Here is a 24,022-nt window from a genome sequence, read left to right on the forward strand (position 1 = left end):
GGGGGCGGGGGCGGGACATTTGCAAGGCTAGTCCGGAGGCTTGAGCCCGTGGAAACTCTTCCTTTCCAGGGCAGGCCATTTGAGAACTTGACATCCGGAAGTTTCATGTCTCATGTTGGGAGGAATGCCGGGGTAGAATTTTGGAAAAATTTGCTTAAGAGGGACAGGAAATCGAAGAGGCCTTACTACCACTTTTCTAGAGTCAGATGATTCATCCATCTCTGTTTGAGATGAATATTTTCCACATGTATAGAAGCGATGTCTGAATTCTTTTTATTAATTTATTTTTATTTATGGCTGCGCTGGGTCTTCCTTGCTGCCTGTGGGTTTTCTCCGTTTGCTGTGAGCGGGAACTACTTCTGGTTGAGGTGCTCAGGCCTCTCATTGCAGAGGCTTTTCTTGCTGTAGTGCAGGGTCTTTAGGACTGGAGCTTCAGTAGTTGTGGTGAGCCTGCAGCATATGGGATCTTCCTGGACCAGGGATCCAACCCATGTCCTCTGCATTGGCAGACTGATTGTTAACCTCTGGACCACCCGGGAAGTCTGGATGTCCGAATTCTGAAGGCAAAACTTACATTTTGAATTCCTCAATCAGAAAAAGAAAGTAATGTAGGAGACTACAAATTCTTTATATAGCACAAAAGCTACATAGAGGCTAGAGTATGTATCTTTCTGAATCTTTAAGACCCAGTGCAACCATTTCTTCCAGGAGTTTCCTGGGTTGGTGCCCTATTTTGTGTACCAGTCATAGAGCCTACGTATCTCCATTATTGAATTTCTCTGAACAGTTAAAAGCAAAATTCAGAGTGTGAGGTAAGGGAGTTAGAAGGCGAGGTTCAGAAAAAGAACAAGACTGGCACTTTATAGAACAGATCACCTTCAATGAGGTGAGAAGGGGCAGCAGTCAGATTAGTGAGCTGCTGCACTAACCCGAGAAAAGAGTAAGTTTGTATAGGCATATATGTGGAAAGCTATTGTCTTAAGGGGGCCGGTTCTTCTCCAAGGTTGTTCAGAGTAGTTATCTCCTAAACGGCTGGGGCAAAGAATTCTGGAGCTTGGCCAGAGGCTGGACAGGCTGGGAGCTGGGCCCAGCTAGGTATAGTCAACCTTAACGTCCATCTTTCTTCCGGTGAGAGAGTTCTTTGTTTTGCATAGAATGGTGGGGAGGACCTGGAGGGGAGTTTTAACACCAGGCTATTTTGAGCCAAGTAACTTTACTTCACAGAGAACCACACTTAAGGTTTCCTGCTGCTTCTGTAGTGAATAGCATAAACTAAGTCAGAATAAATTGGAAATAAATTGGCTGCAAACAGACTGCTTTACCATATTGTTAGATAAAAGACCAGGACACCAAAAGAGCATCTAACAGGCTTTTTAATGGCGAAGCCCTCCCGGTTGGGGTTCCTGGACCCCAACGAGGCAGTTCGAGGAAGTCTGCGACAAGACCGTGTTGGGGGTGGTTTTTATACGTTCGTTGCTAGGGATGGTCAGGCTAGATGGACAGGGGTTTGGATAGGTTGCCAGGCCGAGGCGTCGCCGGCTGACAGGTCCTTCTGCGTGGCTGGGGTGGGGTGGCTTTAGCCGGCGAAGTGTGCTGTCATTGGTCCCTGGGATCTGGGAGGCTCCTTCCATTAGGGACTTCCCCCGCTGGCGGAAGGGAGAGGAGGTCCAGCTTTGCACATATCTGTAAAGATCTTTGCCAAGTACACTTAGGATAGGGAGATTTCTAAAGCCATGGGGAGAAAATAACTTTGCTTCTTGCATGAGAAAGAAAATTTTTCTTTGGATCCCATATAGTCTTTATTTTTATTGTTTAGTCGCTGAGTGTTGTCCGACTCTTCTGTGAGCCAATGGACTGTAACCCGTTAGGCTCCCCTGTCCATGGGGTTTCCCAGGCAAGGATACTAGAGCGGGTTATCATTTTCTTCTCCAGGGGATCTTCCTGACCCAGGGATCAAACCCTTGTCTCTTGCATTGGCAGGTGGATTTTTTTTACCACTGAGCCACCAGGAAAGCCCCACGTGATCTTTAGTCCTGTGTAATTCAGGACAGTAGCAATCCATAAAGCTCTTTGCAAAGGGGAGGCTGATGTTTTTTTTTCCTCTCTCCTATTTTAATTTGTCACAACTTGTTATTCAGCACTGGAAAGGAAAGTGTAGTTTTCTTTCATTTGTCCTGCAAATTCATCCAGAGATGGTTCTTTCGATTGTAAAGGCTAACAGTTTAAGTGCCTGCCTACCATGTGCCATGCACTACACTGGCCATCGCTGTTGGAAGGATGTGTTTTAGACACAGCCGCCTCTCTCAGGAAGCTCACACAGTGATAGGGAGAGCAGATTCGTGGGTAGTAATTACACACATGGTGGCATTCTTGGGATATTACTGGAGCACTGAGGAAATCACCTAACCCCACTTTCTGGAGTTGGTGCCTGGCTGACTCTGAAAGGATGCGTAGATGAAGAAGGAGGCGGCAAGTATAGCAGCAGCCATGTAGAAACTCTTGTTGAGTCTGCTGACAAGGCAGGAGTGTTAGTTGGGATTGGACCACCATAAGCCTTCCGTCCATGAGCTTGGCCTTGAGCTTGTGGACAGGGATCTCAAACTCAAGGACCTGTGGGGGCTGAGGCAAGTCCTATCAGTGAGTGAAGCAAGTTACGTTTGGGGCTGGTGGGGAATGCTGTGAATTGCAGATGACATGCCACTGCTGAAGAGGGTGCTTGCCATTCAGCTCTAGCTGTGGATGCTGTAGGGCGGTCGGTACATTTTTTATCTTTTCTGGCTGCACCACACAGCATGTGGGATCTTAGTTCCCCAACCGGGTGTCAGTCCCTCACCCCCTGCAGGGAAAGAGCAGAATCTTAACCTTTGGACCTTCAGGGAAGTCTGTATATTTCTACTGTGTCAACTAATTCAGAAAAAGTTTTAAAAGGCTCCTTGTGGGCCCAACACAACCCATTTTGTAGGTTGAATTTATATGTTGGCCACCAGTAGCAATGTGGGAGTGTGGATGAGGGCGAGCCATGGAAGAGTTTAGACATCCCTGCTAATCACGGTGGCTGCTACCCAAGGGTGAGCTGTAGGCGCCAGTCTGGAGGCAGCGGTCCCAGTTAATTGCAGGAGCGTAGGCCTGGATCAGGGCAGTGGTGGCAGGGATGGGGTGGGTGCTTGCTCTGTCACTCAGTCGTGACTGACTCTGTGGCCCCTCTGTCCATGGGATTTCCCAGGCAAGAATGCTGGAGTGGGTTGCCATTTCCTCCTCGGGGGGCCTCCCCAATGCAGGGACTGAGCCCATGTCTCCTGCATTGGCAGGTGGATTCTTACCACTGAGCCACCAGGGAGGCCCTGCAGGAATGAAGGGAAAGGGCTAAATCTGAGAAGTGTCTGTGAGATAAAGGAGGCGTGCCTTGGAGAGGTCCTGATGGAGGTGAGAGACCGGAAGAAACCATGACTTGGGTGATTGGGGATGGCATAACCTACATACAGCCGGGCTGGTCAGCACCGGCAGAGCTGGTGAGGAGCAGAGGGGGAGGCGTCTGCTTAGTGCAGGTGAAAGAGGTTAACGCGTCTGCCTGCAATGCGGGAGACCTGGGTTCAACCCCTGGGTTGGGAATATCCCCTGGAGAAGGAAATGGCAACCCACTCCAGTACTCTTGCCTGGAGAATCCCATGGACGGAAGAGCCTGGTGGGCTACAGTCCATGGGGTCGCAGAGTCGGACACGACTGAACAACTTCACTCACTCACTCACTCACTCAAATGTGGACAGTATTGGACATCCCAGAGGGCATGACCTCTGGGTAATTGGGTATGTGGACGTGCAGCTCAGAGGGGGGATCTGGACCAAGGTTTTATTGATGTTGAAACTGTTGAGGAGGGATGGGATTTCCCTGGTGGTCCAGTGGTTAAGAGTGCACCTTCTAATGCAGGGGGTGTAGGTTTGATCCCTGGTCGGGGAATTAAGATCCTACATGCCTCAAGGACAAAAACCCCAAACATAAAACAGAAGCAATATTGTAGCAAATTCAATAAAGACTTTAAAAAAGAATGATCTGCATTTAAAAAAAAATCTTGAAAAAAACCATCAGGTAGGGAAAAGTGTTATCAAGAAAGAACCATTTCTCCTATCACGGTTTTCCTGTAATTCCTAACCACTTGTTCGTTTAACTTAATCTCTTCTCACAGAATTTTTATTCTTGGTGAGGGCAGACATGGACCAAACCAGTCAATCCTAAAGGAAATTAGCCCTGAATATTCATTGGAAGGACTGATACTGAAGCTGAAACTCCAGTACTTTGGCCACCTGATGGGAAGAACTTGATGCTGGGAAAGATTGAAGGCGGGAGGAGAAGGGGACGACAGAGGATGAGATGGTTGGATGGCATCATCAGCTCAATGGACATGAGTTTGAGCAAATTCCAGGATTTAGTGATGGACAGGGAAGCCTGGCGTGCTGCGGTCCATGGGGTGGCAAAGAGCTGGACACAACTGAGTGACTGAACTGACTGAGGGCAGACATGAAATAACTAGCTAGTACAAGGTTTCATTGTGCTTGTGTTAAGGGATGTAAGGAATGGGTCCCACGAACCTTGGAAGGGAGGCCTGGCCTGGTATGGGCCCTGGTGGAAGATGCCCTGAGGAAGGGGATTTTGAGCTGGGCTTTCAGGCGTCAGAAGGAAATAACTAGAGGAAGAGTAAATTTTCAGGTTAGTTTTCAGGTTGACCACTAAGGTCCTGAGGGCTGGAAGGAGTATTATGTTTTTGAGGACCAGGTCTTGGGTATACCGGGCCCTGGGAGCCCCAGGGAGATTTGGTCTGTTGTAAAGAGACAGTCTGTGGTATAGTGCAGTGGTAAAGAATCTGCCTGCCAGTACAGGAGATGCAAGAGATGCAGGTTTGATCCCTGGATCAGGAAGATCCCTTGGAGAAGGAAATTGGAATCCGCTTCCTTATTGCCTGGGAAATCCCATAGACAGAGGAGCCTGGCGGCCTACAGTCCGTGAAGTGTCGAAGAGTCAGACATGACTGAGCGCACACACAGAGGGTGGTAAGCCACAGCTCAGAGAGAGGGTCAGCTGTTCTATCAAAGGTGCGTTTATGTTGGTGCCAGGAGAGCAGGTGCAGGCGCACAGACTCGCAGCCCTCCCTCAGCCCCTGTGCGCTGCTGGCCTCGGGCTGTGAGCCTTGTGGGGTGTCACGTCCGCTGCAGGGAGTAGATTACACGGGACAAGGCTCTGAGCCAGACAGTGATGGGACTAGGTTTATGGGTTGCTGTGTTTTTTCTCTTTTTGACCACACACCATGTGGGATCTTAGTTCCCTCACCAGGGATCAAGGCTGTGACCTCTGCATTGGAAGCATGTTGTCTTAACCACTGGACCACCAGGGAAGTCCCAGATTTACATTAAAGTCTACAAGCAGTAAATGCTGGAGAGGGTGTGGAGAAAAGGGAGCCCTCCTACACTGTTGGTGGGAATGCAAACTCGTACAGCCACTATGGAGAACAGTGTGGAGATTCCTTAAAAAACTGGAAATAAAACTGCCTTATGACCCAGCAATCCCACTGCTGGGCATACACACTGAGGAAACCAGAACTGAAAGAGACACGTGCACCCCAATGTTCATTGCAGCACTGTTTATAATAGCCAAGGACATGGAAGCAACCTAGATGTCCATCAGCAGAGGAATGGATAAGAAAGCTGTGGTACATATACACAATGGAGTATTACTCAGCCATTAAAAAGAATACATTTGAATCAGTTCTAATGAGGTGGATGAAACTGGAGCCGATTATACAGAGTGAAGTAAGCCAGAAAGAAGAACACCAATACAGTATACTAACGCATATATATGGAGTTTAGAAAGATGGTAACGATAACCCTGTATGTGAGACAGCAAAAGAGACACAGATGTATAGAACAGACTTTTGGACTCTGTGGGAGAGGGCGAGGGTGGGATGATTTGGGAGAATGGCATTGAAACATGTATAATATCATATATGAAATGAATTGCCAGTCCAGGTTCGATGCAGGATACAGGATGCTTGGGGCTGGTGCACTGGGATGACCCAGAGGGATGGTACCGGGGAGGGAGGTGGGAGGGGGGTTCAGGATGGGGAACACGTGTATACCTGTGGTGGATTCATGTTGATGTATGGCAAAACCAATACAATATTGTAAAGCAATTAACCTCCAATTAAAATAAATTTATATTAAAAGAAAAGAAAGTAAAAAAATAATCGATTTGGTCATAGTGGGGAGTGAAAGGATTGTTGTTCAGTCGCAAAATCGTGTCCGACTCTTTGCGACCCCATGGACCGCAGCACTCCAGGCTTCCTTCACCATCTCCCAGAGTTTGCTCAAATTCATGTCCGTTGAGTCAGTGATGCCATCCAACCATCTCATCCTTTGTCGTCCCCTTCTTCTTTTGGTTTCAATCTTTCCCAACATCAGGATCTTTTCCAGTGAATTGGCTCTTCACATCAGAGGGCCAAAGGATTGGAGCTTCAGCTTTAGCATCAGTCCTCCCAGTGAATATTCAGAGTTGATTTCCTTTAGGATTCATGGTTCAGTCTTGCAGTCCAAGGGACTCTCAAGAATATTCTCCAGCACCACAATTCAAAAACGTCAGTTCTTCGGTGCTTATTTTCCAGAATACAGTAGTACTTTTAGACAGTAGAGAGAAATGTTTTTAACAAGCTTTTTCTTTATTAGTTTTTAAAAATACATGTGTATATATATATGTTGGTTGCGGTGAATATTCGTTGCTGTGTGAGGGCTTTCTCCAGGTGCAGCGAGCAGGGGCTACTCTCTACTTGCAGTGCGTGGGCTGCTAATTGCGGTGGCTTCTCCTGCAGCAGAGTGCGGGCTCTGGGCGAGCGGGTGGTCGTGGCACCCGGGCTTAGTTGTTCTGTGGCATATGCAGTCTTCCCAGGTCAGGGATCAAACCCAGGTCTCCTGCATTGGCAGCTGACTCTTATCCACTTACCACCAGGGAAGTCCAGTATATTTATTTCTTAATTTGGCTGTACCGGGTATTAGCTGTGCTTAGTTAGCTAGTTACTAGTTAGATGTGGGATCTAGTTTTCTGACCAGGGATCACACCTGACCCCCTGCTTGAGGAGCAGGGAATCCTGCCTAGCCACTGGACCACGAGGGAAGTCCCTAACAAGATCTTTCCATATTTCTTTGTTTCTCATTACAGAAATCAGGACCTTTGATATTTAGGAAAACTATGTTTAACTCTACTGAGATCAAGTTTTCTGGTAAGTATAATAAGCTAATATAATACTGAAGTAACTAAATTATAAGTAAGCAACATATAATCTAATACATTAGTATAATATAAACTAACATGACACATTATGATATTATGTACTTTAAACTAGGCAGATGTTTTTGGGTGATTATAACATTTTAAAAGTCTCTTGATCCAGCAGAAAATGTAGTTATTTTCAAGAATGGATTTTTCTAATCTTGTCTCAGAAAATGTAATATGAATCATTCTTTAAAAATTATAGTTAAAGCCTAATAAAGGAATCTTCAGCAAAAAAGTATTTCACCTCTGTGAAATTTGACTTTGAATCCTTTTTAAAGTACAATAAATTCTTTTTATGTATATAGGAAATGCCATGATTGTGATGAAACCTTTGTGCCTCTGAAATCTGTCTAAATATACACGATTCTAGTATGAAATAAAAATTATTAGACACTGATATTTTAATTAGGATTTTAGGGGTTATGAAAGCGAAAATACTGCTCGGGACTCTTGTCTGTGTAAATACCGATATGTCATGACAAGTCATAGAGGGAGAGGTTTTCAGTATGTTTAGTGGGCTTCCAGGCTTTCCTAGTGGCTCAGCAGTGAAGAACCCACCTATCAATGCAGGAGATGCGGCTTCGATCCCTGGGTCGTGCAGATCCCCTGGAGGTGGAAATGGCACCCCACTCCACTGGTCTTGCCTGGAGAATCCCATGGACAGAGGAGCCTGGAGGGCCACAGTCCATGGAGGTGCAAAGGGTTGGACACGACTGAGCGACTAAATAGCAACAAGTGGGTTTACACTGGATCTTAGTGTTTTTTGGTAAACTTAGTGGGTTTACTGTGCTCTCACGCCTCTTGGTGTTTCCAGTAAGTTGACTAGGTCAGTTGGTCGCCAGGACAAAAGTCTGGGGATAAGGAGTGGTTTTTTTTGTTGGGTAGAGCAACTTGGCTTCGTGGACTCCACAGCCATGCCCATTTCTCTCTCATGCCATCCTCTGATAATCTGTTGGGCTGTCCTGCCCTGTGTGGTCTCTGCTGATGGAAGTAGGCGAGTCATTAGGTAGAAAGCAGAGGCGAATTCAAAGCAGCTCCCTGAGATCATAGATCTTTGGTCGGTGATAACAACTTGGTAAGAAGAAATCAAAGCCCAAGGTGGGTGAGGAAACGATTTTGGCATCTCAGTGCTTTAATAAATTCATGTCACAGTGTCTAGACAAGATTTAAAACACTGGTGCAGACAAAAAAGCTCTGTGGGGAGTAAAAGGTTATATGGACCGGTGAAACAGAGAATTTGGTTTTTAGGCTCAAGCGGTAAAGAATCGCCTGCGGTGCAGGAGACACAGGAGACACGGGTTCAGTTCCTGGTTCGGGAAGATCCCCTGGAGGAGGAAATGGCAACCCACTCCAGTATTCTCGCCTGGAGAATCCCATGGGCAGGGGAGCCTGGTGGGCTACAGTCCGTGGGGGGCGCAAAGAGTCTGACATGACTGAGCAAGCATGCAACCCAATGTGAATGTCTGAGATCAGGCTTGAAGTAGATCACAGTTTAGTATTAACATATCTAAAGGGACAGAGAGTGAGGCAGCAGGAGGGAGTTAGGAACAAAGGCATTTTTTTTTAAAATGAGGGTTTAGTCCGGTGAAAGCTGGCAGTGCCTCAGCGCTGGTGGGCAAGAAGTCTTGAGCTGTGACCAAGGCTCTGACAGGTGGCTGGCAGGGGTGGGTGCACCAGAGCCTCCTGCTCTGCCATGCTCCCATGTTCGCCAGGCAACCTCCTCGTCACGCTGGGCGTCCAGGAAGGCTTGTTGAAGAGTCAGTCGACCGTTACATGTCTGCTGTATAGTTACTATTTATTTTAAGTGAGCAATTGGGCATTTGGGTTTATACATGTGCAGCTGTAGTGCGAAAGAGGAGACAGCATCTCTGAGTTCTCACAGAGCAAAACTTTAGTGCCTGCAAAGTTAAGCATTGGTCCCTTGGATGTGTGTCTGTGCTGTTTGGTGGATCCGACTTCAGGCTTTCCCCTTGGTAGCTCAGAGGTTAAAGCGTCTGCCTGCAATGTGGGAGACCCAGGTTCGATTCCTGGGTTGGGAAGATCCCCTGGAGAAGGAAATGGCAACCCACTCCAGTATTCTTGGCCTGGAGAATCCCATGGATGGAGGAGCCTGGTGGGCTACAGTCTGTGGGGTCACAAAGACTCCGACACGACTGAGTGACTTAACTTTCACTTTCTTTAGGTGACCCCATATTCCTTCGCAAACTGCCTCAGGCGGTCATACTTCTGCCATACCCTCACGCCTCCTGGGCCTTTGCTGTCCACCCACCTCTTCCCTGGGTGGACTTCTGTCCTTTGCTCGTGAGCCTGCTGGGGCCCCATTCTTCACGCCCACCTGACTGTGTTAGGCACCTTGCCCAGGGCTTGCTTAATCCCCTCTTCTCAGCCCCCTCCTCCATCAAAGGTGCCTGTTTAACTGTTAACTCTCCTTTCCCCTAATTCCTCTTGTCAAGCATCCAGGGATTATTCTGGTTTACCATTATGTCCCTTCCTGGCACACAAGGGCTGCTGACTCAGTACTTTTTGGGTGGATAAGTCAGTGAAGAGAATGTTTCAGAGTGAAATAAACAGTGACTGAGCATATCTGGGTACGCAGTTTATTTTAACACTGGACTTAACATATAGATGAAATGACTAGTCTTACAGCAACATTTGGTTCACTGTGATAATGTAATGAACATCTGTCCATTTTGTGGTGATTTTTTGGAGGAATTAGGTAATATTTTACTCATTGTTTTCTGAAGGTAGCCTATTTTAAATTGAATTCTTGAAACCTGAAATTTAAATTGGGGTATATAATATTGTTTACAGTATTGTTACTACAAAATGAGACTTTCTTTTTCTAAACAGTTAAGTCGTTCAGTTGTCCCAGGCCTGTGAAGTTTACCATAGAGTGGCATTTGGAGCATCATACCTGTCACAATGAATATTCTGAGTTGGAAGTAAGTAAAATGCAAATTTTAAATGAGTGTAAAGCTATGAAGGAAAAATTACGGAGTATAAAGATTTATTTGCTCATTAAGTGAGAAGTCTAGGACTAGAGACTGTAGTTTTAGAAGTGCCACAGATTTATTTGGGGACTTAACAATAAATGCTTTAATTATGTCAAAATATATGCTTTCTGAGAATACAAATCTATCAGTTTCCTTGTATCTTATGAAAAACATTAGTAATTATTTAAATCAGAGTTATAGGAACCATTGATAAAGGGATTGTGAATCATACATAAATAAAAGCCAACTTAATTTAAAGAAGAAATGTAAAAATTTCATTCATCTCAGAGAATGAGTAGCAGGGAACCTAGGGCTTTGGTGCGGATGAGCAGATTTCATGAGAATGAGTAGATCTCATCAAGAGGTGAGGAGGGAGACGGGGGAGTGTGAGAGGAGGAAAAAGAGGCCAGGCAGGGTCAGTGTGTGCTTCCTAAGGAAATCACAAAAATATTCACTTAGATTGCATAGGACATCAGATTTAGGACATTTAATGTTGCTACTACCCTATTAGCTGATAAATCTTATTCAGATTTTGCCAGTGTCCCAAGAACGTCCTTTTTAGCAGCTTTTATGTTTTCTTTCTTTTTCTGATACAGAATCCAATCCAGGATCACCTTGTATTTCTGCAGGGTTTTTTTTTTTTTGGGCGGAGGTCGGGGGCAGGGGGTGGCTGTCATTCATGACATGACACCGATATGTACACTCGATTTATTTTTATAAAATGTCCCTCAATTTGAGTGTTTCTCACATTTTCTCATGAATAAATTCAGGTTATATTTTTGTCAGACATACCATACCCTGGAGAAGGAAAAGGCAACCCACTCCAGTATTCTTGCCTGGAGAAGCTCATGGATAGAGGAGCCTGGCAGGCTACAGTCCATGGGGTCACAAAGAGTCGGACACAGCTGAAGTGACTTAGTGTGCACGCACTAGAAAATACACTGTTCTGTCCCATTTTTGATGATGTTAATTTGCTCAGTCAGTTAAGGAAGTTTCTGTCAGTTTTCCACCGTAAAGCTGCTACTTTTCTCTCTGTTGTTAACAATAATTTGTGAAGAAATACTTTGTATTTACACGTACGTATCCTGTGTTTTCATCGGTCCTTGTTTTAATGTTCTTTGATTCTTGCCAGATTAGTTAGTTGTTAGTGATGATTGCTGGGGCTTCGCAGGTGGTGCTACCAGTAAGGAACCCACTAGACAGTGCAGGCAGATGTAAGAGGTGCAGGTTCGAACCCTAGGTCGAGGGGATCCACTGGAGAAGGGAAGGGTAACGCAGTCCAGTATTCTTGCCTGGAGAATCCCGTGGACAGAGGAGTCTGGTGGGCTCCAATCACAGAGTCAGACATGACTGAATCGACAGCCCTCACACACGTGACGACTGCTAAATGGTGGTTCTCCAATTCTATGCTTTCTTCCACATTTACCAGCGCCCTGCTATGAGAATGCACTCTCTCTTTTCCTTTATCTTTTCTATCAGACAGTCAGTTATCAAGATGGACTCACTGATTTTTAGTTGGTTGGGTGGGTTATAATCTCTTACTGTTTTTATGTATTTTGCTCAAATTGTCCCATATTTGGCCAGTTGTTGTTGTTCAGTCCCTCAGTCATATCTGACTCTTTGTGACCCCGTGGACTGCAGTACACCAGGCCTCCCTGTCCTTCACCATCTCCCAGTTTGTTTAAACTCAAGTCCATGGCCTTCCATTTGGCCATTGAAAGCCTCTTAATCTTTGCTTGGGAGCCTGGTTTTATTCATCCACCCAGGAGCCTGGAACCTCATTGTTAGTTGATGTGTAAATGAAATTTCCCCTGCATTCACTTGGGTTTTGCCGTCTGTGCTCTATGTTACTATGTGTTTGGGTTTACCTTTCCTTGTAATTGAATACTGCTGCTCTCTCTAAAATCCTTTATACGTGGAGTGGAATGAAAGTAATCCCAGGACAAAGTATTATACACAAAATTATATGCAAAGCTTTTTTTCTTTTTGGTATTTTGTTCTACTGAATGTTTCAAGTGTTCCAAACAAAGTAAATTTTTGGTATTGTTTAGATATTAAGTGAAAATAAATTATGACATAGAACTTTACCTTGCATAGGAGCTGTCACAGAAACATGAACTTCAGGTCACTGAAGACTTTTGTGGCCATTATTTCAAGAACAGTGAATGTTGGACAACAAAAAATGAAAATGTAGAGTGCAGCAGTGATTTACAGGTGTTTCCCCCACTGAATGTGAGTATCTGTCTCACCGTGTTGAGATCAGGTGTATTTGTTTCCCAGTGAATATAAGTGCCAATTTAACCTCTGTTTCACCAGTATTGTGATAAAGAAAGATCTTAATTCATCAGCTTTAGGTTCGGTTCTTCTGTGTGTGGCAGGACATAGTGAGTGAGATGTTGGCACCACCGGTTCCTGCCTTTGTGCCCTGTGCAGCAGCATCCTTGAAAGAGGACCCTTTAATCACCCTTTCGTGATCGACTGTCGCTGCACGCCTCTCTTCTGCCCACCCCAGGCGGGCCTCTGCCACCCTTACCCCATCAGAATAGCGCTCGTCAGGGTGATCTGTGACCTCCATGTTGTTAGACCCCGCGTCTGTTGCTCCAGCATTTGACACACTTGAAAACTGTCCTCTATGCACTTTCTCCTACTAAACCTGGAAGACTGGACTCTAAAATGTTGATAGTGATCATCCCTGGGTAGTGAGGCTGTGGGTCATTTTAACTGATTTTTTTTGTCCTGTAAATTCCGAAGTGAAAATGTCTTTAATAAAAATTTTGGGAATTTCCGCGGTGGTCCAGAAGCTAATACTCGGATGTGGGGACCTGAGTTCAATCCCCGGTCAGGGAACTAGATCCCCCGTGCCACAGCTGAGACCCCACATGCCTCAGTGACGACTGAAGATCCCAACACTGCAGCTAAGACCTGGCGCAGCCAGATAAATATTTTTTTATATCTTAAAAAAATGTTTTTCAAAGAGTTCTTTTAAAAATTTATGTTGTGGTATAATAAACATAAAGCATGCGTATCACAAGTGTAGGGCTTAATGAATTTTCACAACCCGAACCCACCCCCATAGACCCAGATCAAGTATAGACCATCTGAGCACTTTTAATCCCTTTTGGGTTCCTAACACCCTCACTGCCAACAGAAACCACTGCCCTGAAGAAGGAAGTCATTTTTCAAGTGTAGGATTTTGTTACGAGTGTTTAGGGTACAGTGAGATTTGTTCTCTGGTGTTTGCCTTCAAATCTTTACTTTTTTTGTAACAGCTTTCCCCCCGCCTCAATTTGTTAGAACTATTTTTCCTCATGGAAATGCAAAAGTATAAAATGGAATTATTTTGTTCTTTTTTCCAGAATAAACAACTAATATCAAATACCGGAAATGTCTCAAACCAGGAAGGATCAACAGTAAGTCACTTTCTTTGCCTTTAAATCAAATATATACAAGTTAGAGTAAGACTGAACAGAATCTGCTGATGGATAGATACTCATGATCCTAAGTAGGGTGAGTAGAATTAGGAAAGAAAAAAAGAAGTGTAATTTAAAACAGTGTATTTTCTTACATATGTCTGTGTGAATTCCGTACATACTTGTTTAAAAAATCTCTTTAAAGCCATAATTTAAGGGTAACTTCTGTGTAGTCTTCCTTTACTTTGAAAAATAAAATTGCACTGTCACATGCCTTAGACAGTAGAGCAGTGGGCTAGTCGGTAACACCTTTAGGGAAATAAAGAAACAGAAACTACGATGTAGCACCAGGTGGAGGGAAAATTTAGAATTGGGGGGAATTACTAAAAGTCAGAAGACTAAGAGGTTGAGAGGGTTATAGACAGTTGAGTGTAGGGACCGAAAGCAGATTTAGGAGAGCTTGATGTTTGCTTTTAGACTGGGACTCTGCTTTTATGGTCTTCTTCAACCGTCTTAGGGAATAGTCTGATAGTGGGAAGGCATTCAGCCTGCAGTGGTGCTGAGCCAACTCTTTGCTTTGTACACATGCTCTCACAGGTGGAGGAGTAGGCAGTGACAGGGAAGACTAGGAAATGCTCAGGAAGGAGGAGTGTGAGAAGTTTGGTCCAACCACATGGGGGCGTTGGAGGGCCCCAGGCAGTTCCCAGGCAGGCGGGTTCAGCTTCTCAGTGGGTCTGAACTCTAGCAACAGAGTGCCTGAAGGAATCTAAACAGTGTAGCCCAGCAGCCCCCGACCTTTTTGCTACCGTGGAAGACAGTTTGTCCACAGACCTGGGGTGGGGGGTGGTTTCAGGATGACCCAAGGCCATTGCACTTATATGCCAGCACTGATCTGCCAGTCAGAGCTCAGGCAGTAATGTCAGCGATGGGGAACAGTTGTAAATACGGAAAGCTTTGCTCGCTCACCCACCGCTCACCTCCTACTGTGTGGCCCAGTCCTAACAGCCCATGGACTGGTACTGCTCTGTGGCCTAGGGGGGGTTGAGGACCCCTGTTTTAGCCTATATACTGTATTTGAGTCATTTTCAATCATGTTATATGACATCTTTCTTCCCCTGTTTAATTTTAAAACGCACACATTTAAAAACCAAATGCTTGATGATATTAAACTATTTGAAAGGTAATATAGAATGGTAACTTTAGGAGGAAACCTGTAGAAATACGAGAAGTAGAAAATATTGGCAAGTGGAAAAGGCTTTTTCCCTCCTCCATCCTTTGGGTCTGGAAGGATGGTGGCGGAAAAAAATGGAGGAAATCTTCTGCTCCCCACTGTCCTGCAGCCCGCCTCTGTGTGTAAGGAGCCCGCTTCGTTTGTGTTTGCTGCATTGGGTCTGCCGTGCGGTGCCAGGTTCTCGGCTGCAGCACGCAGCCCTTCTCTAGTTGTGGGACTTAGGCTCCTCTTGTTGCGGAGCACAGGCTCTAGGGTGCAGAGACTCAGTAGTTGCAGCGCATAGGCCTGGTTGCCCCCTGGCTTGTGGGATCTTAGTTCCCCGACCAGGGATCAAACCCATATCCCCTGCATTGGAAGGTGGATTCTTAATTGCTGGACCACCAGGGAAGTCCCCCCAGTTCGATTCTTAACGGTTGATTTAAAACATGGTGAACAGTTGTTTAGCTATATCTTACAAAAGCAATTTTAAAAAGTAACTCAAAGGATTCTTTTTTTCTCATTTCAGGATGTTGTAGCGAAAACACAAAGAGATGGGTTTCATATCTTTATTGTTTCTGTTAAAACAGAGAAAACAGATGCAAGCTGGAATTTGAACGGTATAGTTAAACAGTATACATGTTTACAGTCTGTTTTTACTGTATTCTGTATTTTTGTCGTTAATTCAAATCTACATTCTCTGTTAAAATATATTATTCAAAAAGAAATTTCTTTAATCACAAAACTGAATAATCTGTTTATTTCTGGGACTTAAAACTTTATGCTTATCTTAACTCTGATATTTATTTTTTTAACAGACTAGAAATTCTGTTTCTTGAAAATGGCCATCATTGGGGGTTTAAAAATTTGTTCTTTAAAAAGTTCTAAAAAGAAACAAAAAACATGTGTTTGTAGCCTAGGAGTAGAAGTAGCATCTCTGGCTTCTGTGGCTTGCCCTGAGCTCCCCTGCCCGCCCAATGAGGTAGACCCTCTGTCACGGGAAGCTGTGGCTCCTGGTGCCTAGTGTGAGCCCAGGCTTGCATCACACAGTTTTCAAGGGAGCAGATGCTCTCATAGGTCCTGGAATTGCCTTGTTGCTCACTTTCTAGGCTGGGCATCTGCTGGGCTGACAGTAGCCAAACAGCATGTGAGCATCTTGGGAGTTTACAAACTGCCCTGATTGAACCACTGGGACACAGAGGTGAAGCCACAGTCTGTCTCTGAGGGGCACCCAGTCCAAAGGGGAGGGAGAAAGCAATGAGATGAGGGCATGGCTGCAGAGGAGACCCAGAGCTGTTCTTCCCACTGAAGCTGGTAAAGAGGCTGCTCTGGAGAATGTGAAGCAGGGCTTCCTCCTGGAGGTGCTGTAATGGGCCAGACTGGGCCACACAGGGGGCAGGGCCCCTGCTGCCACCCTGCCCCCCGCCTCCTTTCTTTGATACCAGGAGGCAGCTTTAAGCTTCTGCTGAAGAGTGAATGGTGCAGTAGCAGTTGCTGAGCCCTGCCAGGCTTGCGCTGTACCTGCCACTCTGTTATTGCTGTCTCAGACAACAACCCAAACTAGATTCTGGAGTCCAGTGATTTGTCCAAGTTACGTCACAAAAAACAAAGTCCTCAGTGAGGTCAGGGACTCAGCCAGGGCCCGTCTCTGACCAGGACTACTTTGCTCTCTGCATAAGAGCAGAAGAGCCAACTTAGCCCGTGCTGTGTAACACCATTTCTATAAGTGAAGATAGCTTGATAAGGTCACATAATCAGACAACTAGTAATTACCTAGTACTTTGTGTGTGCTAGGTAAAAATTTAGTGTTTGTTCACTTGGTTTATATTCTTGGAGCCTTAGAATGAGCTTGCATCGAAAAACTTATGAAAAACCTATTAATTTTAATACCTTAATTTCTTTATCCCCATCCTGCCTTCTCCAGTTTCTCTTTCTATGTTGGGACCTTATGGATATATCTCTGCGTCAGATTGGCCTCTAATGATTGTGAGTATCTCTGATAATTTTTTTCCTTTTTTAAAAAATGAGTTTTGTATCCTAATTAGAATATTCCAAAAATTTAAAGAGATCAGTGGCAGTGATTCCTTAGTAGCTAACACTGACACACCCTCTATTTCTGGTTCCATGGTGACTGGAAGATAAAGCATTGCAAACCTGAATGGAGAAATGCCAGTCTTCAGTTTTGTGCCAGCGCCATACTGTTTTAATTGTGACCTTGTAGTACAGTTTGAAGTTAGGGGGCCTGATCTCTCCAGCTTCGTTTTCTTTGCCTTGGCTGTTGTCTTTTGTGCTTCCTAGAAGTCTCAGTTTTCGAATGATCAGAAGGCTTGCCTGACTAAAGTCGCTTCTCTGCCCGCAGTTCTACATGGCGATGTGTATAGTTTATATCCTATATGGTGTGCTGTGGCTGGTGTGGTCCGCCTGTTACTGGAAAGATATATTAAGAATCCAGTTCTGGATTGCAGCTGTTATCTTCCTGGGAATGCTTGAAAAAGCAGTTTTTTATGCTGAATACCAAAACATCAACAGCACTGGGCTATCAAGTAAGTAGTGACTGTGTCCATGAACATGGTATAACCCAAGAGCCTCCTAGCATTCGTGAGCAGAGCAGAGGGGACTCCCCCTCACCACTCACCTTCATCCACTGGTTTGGGAAACCATAGTATAGATGAAAAGGACAGAAGCCGAGAAGAGAGTGTCAAAGTAGGTCTCTGAACTAGGATAGCATGTGTATGGTCTTTGCTTTCTGTGTTCTTGCTGACTTTCCCTGACTTCTCTCCTGGGGAGAAAAAAATTCCCTAAAGTTCAGCTACCAATGACTGGCTTAAAGCAGTACAAAATTCTAGACTGGGGACGTTGGGTGCTGCCAGTCCTTTTAACACATTTCTTTTTTTCATCCATCCTCTTTCTTCTTTCCCCAACAAAAAAGAAAAGAAAGTTTGGTCACAGGAGTTGGATGAGTAGTGTAGGATGGATGGCGCCTGCAGCCTTTTACAAAGAACTTCATGTGACCGTGGGAGGCCCTGTCCCAGTTTACACAGTGGGATGTGGGACGCCGGCCAAGCATTCAGTTGAGCATCTTCAGATGTGCCCCGGACTGCTGAAAGATAGAGTGCACTGTCTATACAGAGGCACTTCCCACTTCCAGTGGTTAAGACTCTGTGCTTCCAGTACAGGGGGCACAGGTTTGATCCCTGGTTAGGGAACTAAGATCCCTTATGCCTCGCAGTGTGGCTGGTAAAAAAAAGCGGGGAGGGAGGTGGCCAGAAAAGTAAAAATACAGTTGATTTCATCGCTGAACCTTTGAAAGAGAGATAGCTCAAAAGGATAGAAAGCACTCAGGATGTACTCGAATGGTCGGTTAGAATTGGTCATGGTGCAGATTTTCAAAGGGTGTAGTTATATCGTTCTTTATTTTAAAATCCTCTGGGGAAAAAAGGGTGAGTTGGAATGTAGATGAGAACAATACAGCATAATGTTGATAAGTATTGGTGCTGAGTGATAGTACATGGGAGTTCATTATATTGCTTTCTCTGTTGGAGAGAGAGAAAACTGTATTGTACTTTCTCAAAAATGAAAAGTTTAAAAGGACAGTATACAAAAGAGTAAAGCAAAGCCACACATCTAGGGAGGCATGTTGGGGGTGTTATTGCTCTCTGAGAAGTTTTAGTGATGTATAAGCACGTGTGTGTGTGTGTGCGCGCGCCTGCCCTAAACCAAATGAGGAAGAAAGGGTAAGTTGCTGCTTATGACTGGGTGTTAAAGCATTCCTGACTGTCAGAGGAGGCAGGTCAGCTTCTTTGCTGCCAGTGGTGAGGGGTCTCTGTCTGGAGAAGGTGGTGTGGACTTGGGTGAGGGGCAGCCGAAGCCTGAGATCTGTGAAGGGAAGGAGAGCCCACCTGCCAGCCTCAGAGCCGTCAAGGCCTCTGAGACGGCCCCACCAGGGCTCGGAATAGAAAGCCTGGGCAGCTGTCCTTGTCTGTGAGGAGTCCTGTGGAAAGAGTGGAGAAGGCAGTGGGACCCCACTCCAGTACTCTTGCCTGGAAAATCCCATGGACGGAGGAGCCTGGTGGGGTGTAGTCCACGGGGTTGCCAAGAGTCGGACACGACTAAGCGACTTCACTTTGACTTTTCACTTTCATGCATTGGAGAAGGAAATGGCAACCCACTCCAGTGTTCTTGCCTGGAGAATCCCAGGGATGGCGGAGCCTGGTGGGCTGCCGACTATGGGGTCACACAGAGTCGGAAACGACTGAAGCGACTTAGCAGCAGCAGTGGAAAAGAGAGGTGCCAGATGGAGCCTGGGCTGATGTTACTTCCAATTTCCCCAAGTGTGGACTCTGAAACCCAGGCTGTCTTGCTTAGCATTGGTCCTGGAAGGACAGAATCTAGAAAATCAAGCAGTGAAGAAACAGTGCTTGTTGGGACATAGCAAGGGTGCGCTAAGGATAGGTCAGTTGGCTAGTGCTTCAGCTAGGCAATTAGGCAAATGTATAAACTTATTGCACGATGTATCTGAACTTCTTCAAGGTATTGGACAAAGCCTCTTCTTGTTTCTTCTGGAGAGGATGGAGAAATGTGAGCTGAAAAGAATAACTAGGTGAATTAAGGGCCGGTTTCTGAGTGTCTTTTTCCTCCTTTCTGTCATCACACCAGAGCTCTCGTCATCTCTTGGCTGGATTCTGGTGTCGTCTCCTAAGCATTTTCCTCTCCTATGTTCCTTTCCAAGCCATTAAGTAGAGCAGTCTTGATAAAATAAAGCTGTCCATTTTATTCTAAGGGTCAGCAAGCTCTTCCTGCAAAACCTACACAGGAAATACTTTTGACTTTGTTGGCTCTGTTGCAACTTCTCAACTACTGTCCTAGGAGCGGAAAGATGCCACAGACAGCAAATGGACATAGCTACATTCTCCAATAAAACTTTTATTTACAAAGCACATGTCAGGCCAGATTTGGCCTATAGGCTGTAGCTCGTCAGTGCATTTTTCACTTTTTTTTTTGACTTATTTATTTATCTGGCTGTTCTGTGTCTTTGTTGTACAACATGTTGGGGTCTTTAGCTGTGGCATGCAGACTTTTGGTTCTGTCACGTGTGATCTGATTTCCTGGCCAGGGGTTGAGCCTGGGCCACCTGTACTGGGCGCAAGGAGTTTTAGCTACTGGAGCACCAGCGAAGTTCCACTCTTATTTTTCATTGTCATTGACTTCCCAGCAACTTTAGCAGCAAGACCAGACTCATGGCTGGCATAAGACCCAGGTGAATGGGCCATGCTTCTGTCCCGGTCTTACTTTGACCTCTCTCATTACATGCCTTGCTGCAGACCTGCCGCACTTTCACGTCTTGCAGCATTTTTTTTTTGGCCATGCCGTGAGGCATGCAGGATCTTACTTCCGTGACCAGGGATTGAACCCACACCTTCTGCAGTGGGAGCGCAGAGTCGTAACCACTAGCCCGCCAGGGAAGCCCCGTCTTGCAGCGTATTTTGCTTCTTCTCTTCCTTCACGCCGCCGCGCGTGCCGTTTCTTTTGCTTTTCCGCTCCCGCCTCTGAACAGTAACTCCTACCCAGCCTTCACCTCCATCGAGTCCCTTGGGCTGCATGGAGATCAAAGCAGTCCATCCGAGAGGAAATCAGCCCGGAACACTGGCAGGACTGATGCTGAAGCTGAAGCGACAGTACTTTGGCCAGCCAACTCATTGGAAAAGACCCTGAAGCTTGAAAAGAATGAAGGCAGGAGGAGGAGGCTGACAGAGGACGAGAAGGTTGGATGGCATCACTGACTCAGCAGACAGGAGTTTGAGCAAGCTCTGGGAGATAGTCAAGAACAGAAAGCCTGGCGTGCTGTAGTCCATGGGGTTGCAAAGAGTTGGAGGCAACTTAGCAACTAAACCACAGCAACAACAGCCTTCAAACCCTGGTGTAGATGTCACTTCTGAGCTTTTCCTGCCCCAGGAGGTGTAGGTCGCTCTCCTTGCCACCCTGGGACGCAGACGGTTTTCTCCAGCTTTTGCTGCATTCTGTCCTGCCCAGAGTCCAGGCTTCACAAGGGCAGGGAACATGGTGTTTCTTTTCCTGTGACAACCACACAGTAGGAGTGGAAATCAGTAAATGATGGGGACAACCTGGAGAAAAGAGAGCTCTTGAGGACATTATGGTTTTCAAGTATTTACAGGACAGGAAGGGACTCTGGGCTTCCCTGCTGGTTCAGATGGTAAAGAATCTGCAATACAGGAGACCTGGGTTCGATCCCTGGGTCAGGAAGATCCCCTGGAGAGGTGAAGGTGAGGTGAGGTGAAGTCGCTCAGTTGTGTCCGACTCTTTGCGACCCCACGGACTGTCGCCTACCAGGCTCTTCCATCCATGGGATTTTCCAGGCAAGAGTACTGGAGTGGGTTGCCATTTCCTTCTCCAGAGGATCTTCCTGACCCAGGGATCGAACCCAGGTCTCGCACATTGTAGGCAGACGCGTTACCATCTGAGCCACCAGGGAAGTCTCCAGGGTCAGGAAGGTCCCCTGGAGAAGGGAATGGCAACTCACTCCAGTATTCTTGCCTGGAGAATCCCATGGATAGAGGAGCGAGCCTGGCAGGCCACAGTCCAGGGGACTGCAGAGAGTCAGACAAAAGTGAGTGACTGCTACTACTAAGGAGCTCTAGTTCTTTAGCCTCAAGCCGGGGAGTGAGAACAGAGGGGAGCTTGAGGAGACCGTGCCCCATAGAGCCGATCTGATACAGAGCGAGTTCTTCAGGAGGTGGAGAATCCCCTTCACCGAGGTTGCAAACAGCATTAGATTAGATGACCTTTAAATTTAAATATGGCTAATTCGTCTGAGGTCAGAATATAGTTGTACATGGTACATGTGTAGAGTCTTGGCGACAGGTGTCCAGGTGGACCCAGAGCAAATGGTTTTCCTTCTTCCCCGTCAGCCCAGGGGTTACTGATATTTGCGGAGTTGATATCTGCGATTAAGAGGACTCTGGCTCGCCTCCTGGTGATCATCGTGAGCTTGGGATACGGCATCGTAAAGTAAGTGGAAAAGACACCTCACCTCCACCCTGTGATCACATCCATCTCCATGATAACCCCTGTGAAACTGGACAGGGAAATACCTGCCAGGATGTGTTTTTTAAGGGACTTTAAATTCTTGAATCAAGTAATTATTCGGGCGCGTCAGGCCTCAGTTGTGGCAGTTGGGGCCTTTATTGCAGCTTGGGCTGCTCTAAGGTGAGGGCTCCAGAGCGCACGGGCTCTCTAGTTGTGGCACAGGCCTAGTTGCCCCGAGGCATGTAGGATCTTGGTTCCCCGACCTGGGACCGAACTCGTGCTCCACCTCTGCACTGAAAAGTGGACTCTTCACCACGGGACCCCCAGGGCAGCGCCTTTAATGGGTTTCCACGCGCTGGCTGTTTTCTGTGTGCGTGCTCAGTGGCTTCAGCTGTGAGCAACTCTTTGCCAGCCTATGGACTGCAGCCCGCCAGGCTCCTCTGTCCATGGGATTCTCCAGGCAAGGATACTGGAGTGGGCTGCCATTTCCTCCTCCAGGGGATCTTCCCAAGCCAGGGATCGAAAGCACGTCTCTTATCTCTCCACTCTCCTGCATTGGTAGGCAAATTCTTTACCACTAATGCCACCTGGGAACTCCTGCTGGTTTATACTTTCCTCAAATAAAGGTACTTTTTATAATTAGATGAATAATCAACTTTAAGGATAATGGAAAATTTTAAATGATTCTTGAGGCTCAGGTCATTTTCTGTTTCCTAGGCAGCACAGTTAGGTGTTATGTTTGTGTTTGAGATATTGTAAGAGAGCATGCTCTGATTAAACACCAGGTCAGCAGAAATTTTTGTCTGAAGCCTGGCTATCCCCTGCAGATCCTATCAAGATCTTTTCTCCCTCTTACCTTTGAGTCCCTGGTTGTGAACATGAAGGAGTCTGTTCCCTAAGACTCTGATTCCCAGAAGCTCAAACCTGCACACTGAACCACAGCTACATCTTTTTTTCTTTTAGTATTTCTTTGTTTATTTGGCTGTGGTGGATCTTAGTTGTGGCATGTGAACTCTTCGTTGCAGCATGTGAGATCGAGTTCCCTGACCAGGGATCAAACCTGGGCCTTGGCATTGCATGCGCTGAGTCCTAACCACTAGACACCAGGGAATCCCGGAAATTTCAGTTCTATTTTCAAATTGCCAGTTGCTAAAAACCATCATCTTTGCATATTCCTGACTCAGTTATACTTTCAAAGAGTCCAAACTGTTCTTTAGTTCTTTTTTAATTTGAAGAATGAAAGCTGAAGTCTGTTAGGACTGTTGTTTGGAGGTATTGAGAGAGAAAGCGGTGGGATTCGATTTCCTGACATCCTGCTCTTTCTCTGCCCACGTCATAGAATCATGGATTATCTCTGACAAAACACATCTCAGAATGGTTTACAATGTATGTTCGTGAAAGACTTAAACAATTAGCTCTGCCAGTGACCCTTAGAAGTTGGCACTTACTTCTCATCAATCTTCTCAACCGTTCTGTAGACATAGTACTTGGGTTATGTTAATTATACTGCTTGGATTTCAGCAGCAAAATCTCCTGGTCTCAGAAATGTTGCCTCCAGAGTTCCCTGGTGGTCCAGTGGTTAAGAATCTGCCTTGCAATGCATGGGACGCTGGTTCAATCCCTGGTCCAGGAAGAGCGCATGTGGCGCAGCACAGCTAAGCCCGTGCTCTGCAACTGCTGAGCCAGGAGCTGCAGCTGCTGAGCCCTTACTCCGCACCTGCTGAAGCCCGTGAGCCCTGGAGCCTGCGCTCTGCAACGGAAGCCCATACATCACAACTAGAGAGAAGCCCAAGCTCAGCAACAAAGACCCAATGCAGCCATAAATGAATAATTTTTTTTTTTAATGTTGTTTCACAGGCATTGATACAGTTTCAAGTCCTAGAGAAGGAGGCCTATTTTTCCTGAGCCTGTTTCTGCCTGTTCCCAGGGAATAACCCTGCTTTAAACAGAGCCCCTCTATGGTGGGAGCTGACAGATGTGATTGGACAGTGACGTCCTTGGTGCTGGAAGCAGGGCTAGCTACTGTACTCAGATGTGCTTTACTTAACCTTTTTCTT

General features: G+C 46.0%; 1 protein-coding gene across 2 annotated transcripts in view; it reads left to right on the top strand.

Moving 5' to 3' along the window:
- TMEM87B (transmembrane protein 87B) overlaps positions 1-24,022 on the top strand; it is a 46,651-nt gene that overhangs the window by 794 nt on the left and 21,835 nt on the right. For both annotated transcript variants that reach the window (XM_068974163.1, XM_068974172.1), the window contains exons 2-9: positions 7,198-7,258; positions 10,162-10,253; positions 12,402-12,536; positions 13,661-13,714; positions 15,451-15,541; positions 16,846-16,907; positions 17,281-17,464; positions 21,848-21,947. In XM_068974163.1, the coding sequence (XP_068830264.1) occupies positions 7,198-7,258; positions 10,162-10,253; positions 12,402-12,536; positions 13,661-13,714; positions 15,451-15,541; positions 16,846-16,907; positions 17,281-17,464; positions 21,848-21,947 (779 nt within the window). The remainder of the gene's footprint in view (positions 1-7,197; positions 7,259-10,161; positions 10,254-12,401; positions 12,537-13,660; positions 13,715-15,450; positions 15,542-16,845; positions 16,908-17,280; positions 17,465-21,847; positions 21,948-24,022) is intronic.

This window comes from Capricornis sumatraensis, chromosome 1, assembly GCF_032405125.1.
Source record: "Capricornis sumatraensis isolate serow.1 chromosome 1, serow.2, whole genome shotgun sequence".
Taxonomy (NCBI): Eukaryota; Metazoa; Chordata; class Mammalia; order Artiodactyla; family Bovidae; genus Capricornis; species Capricornis sumatraensis.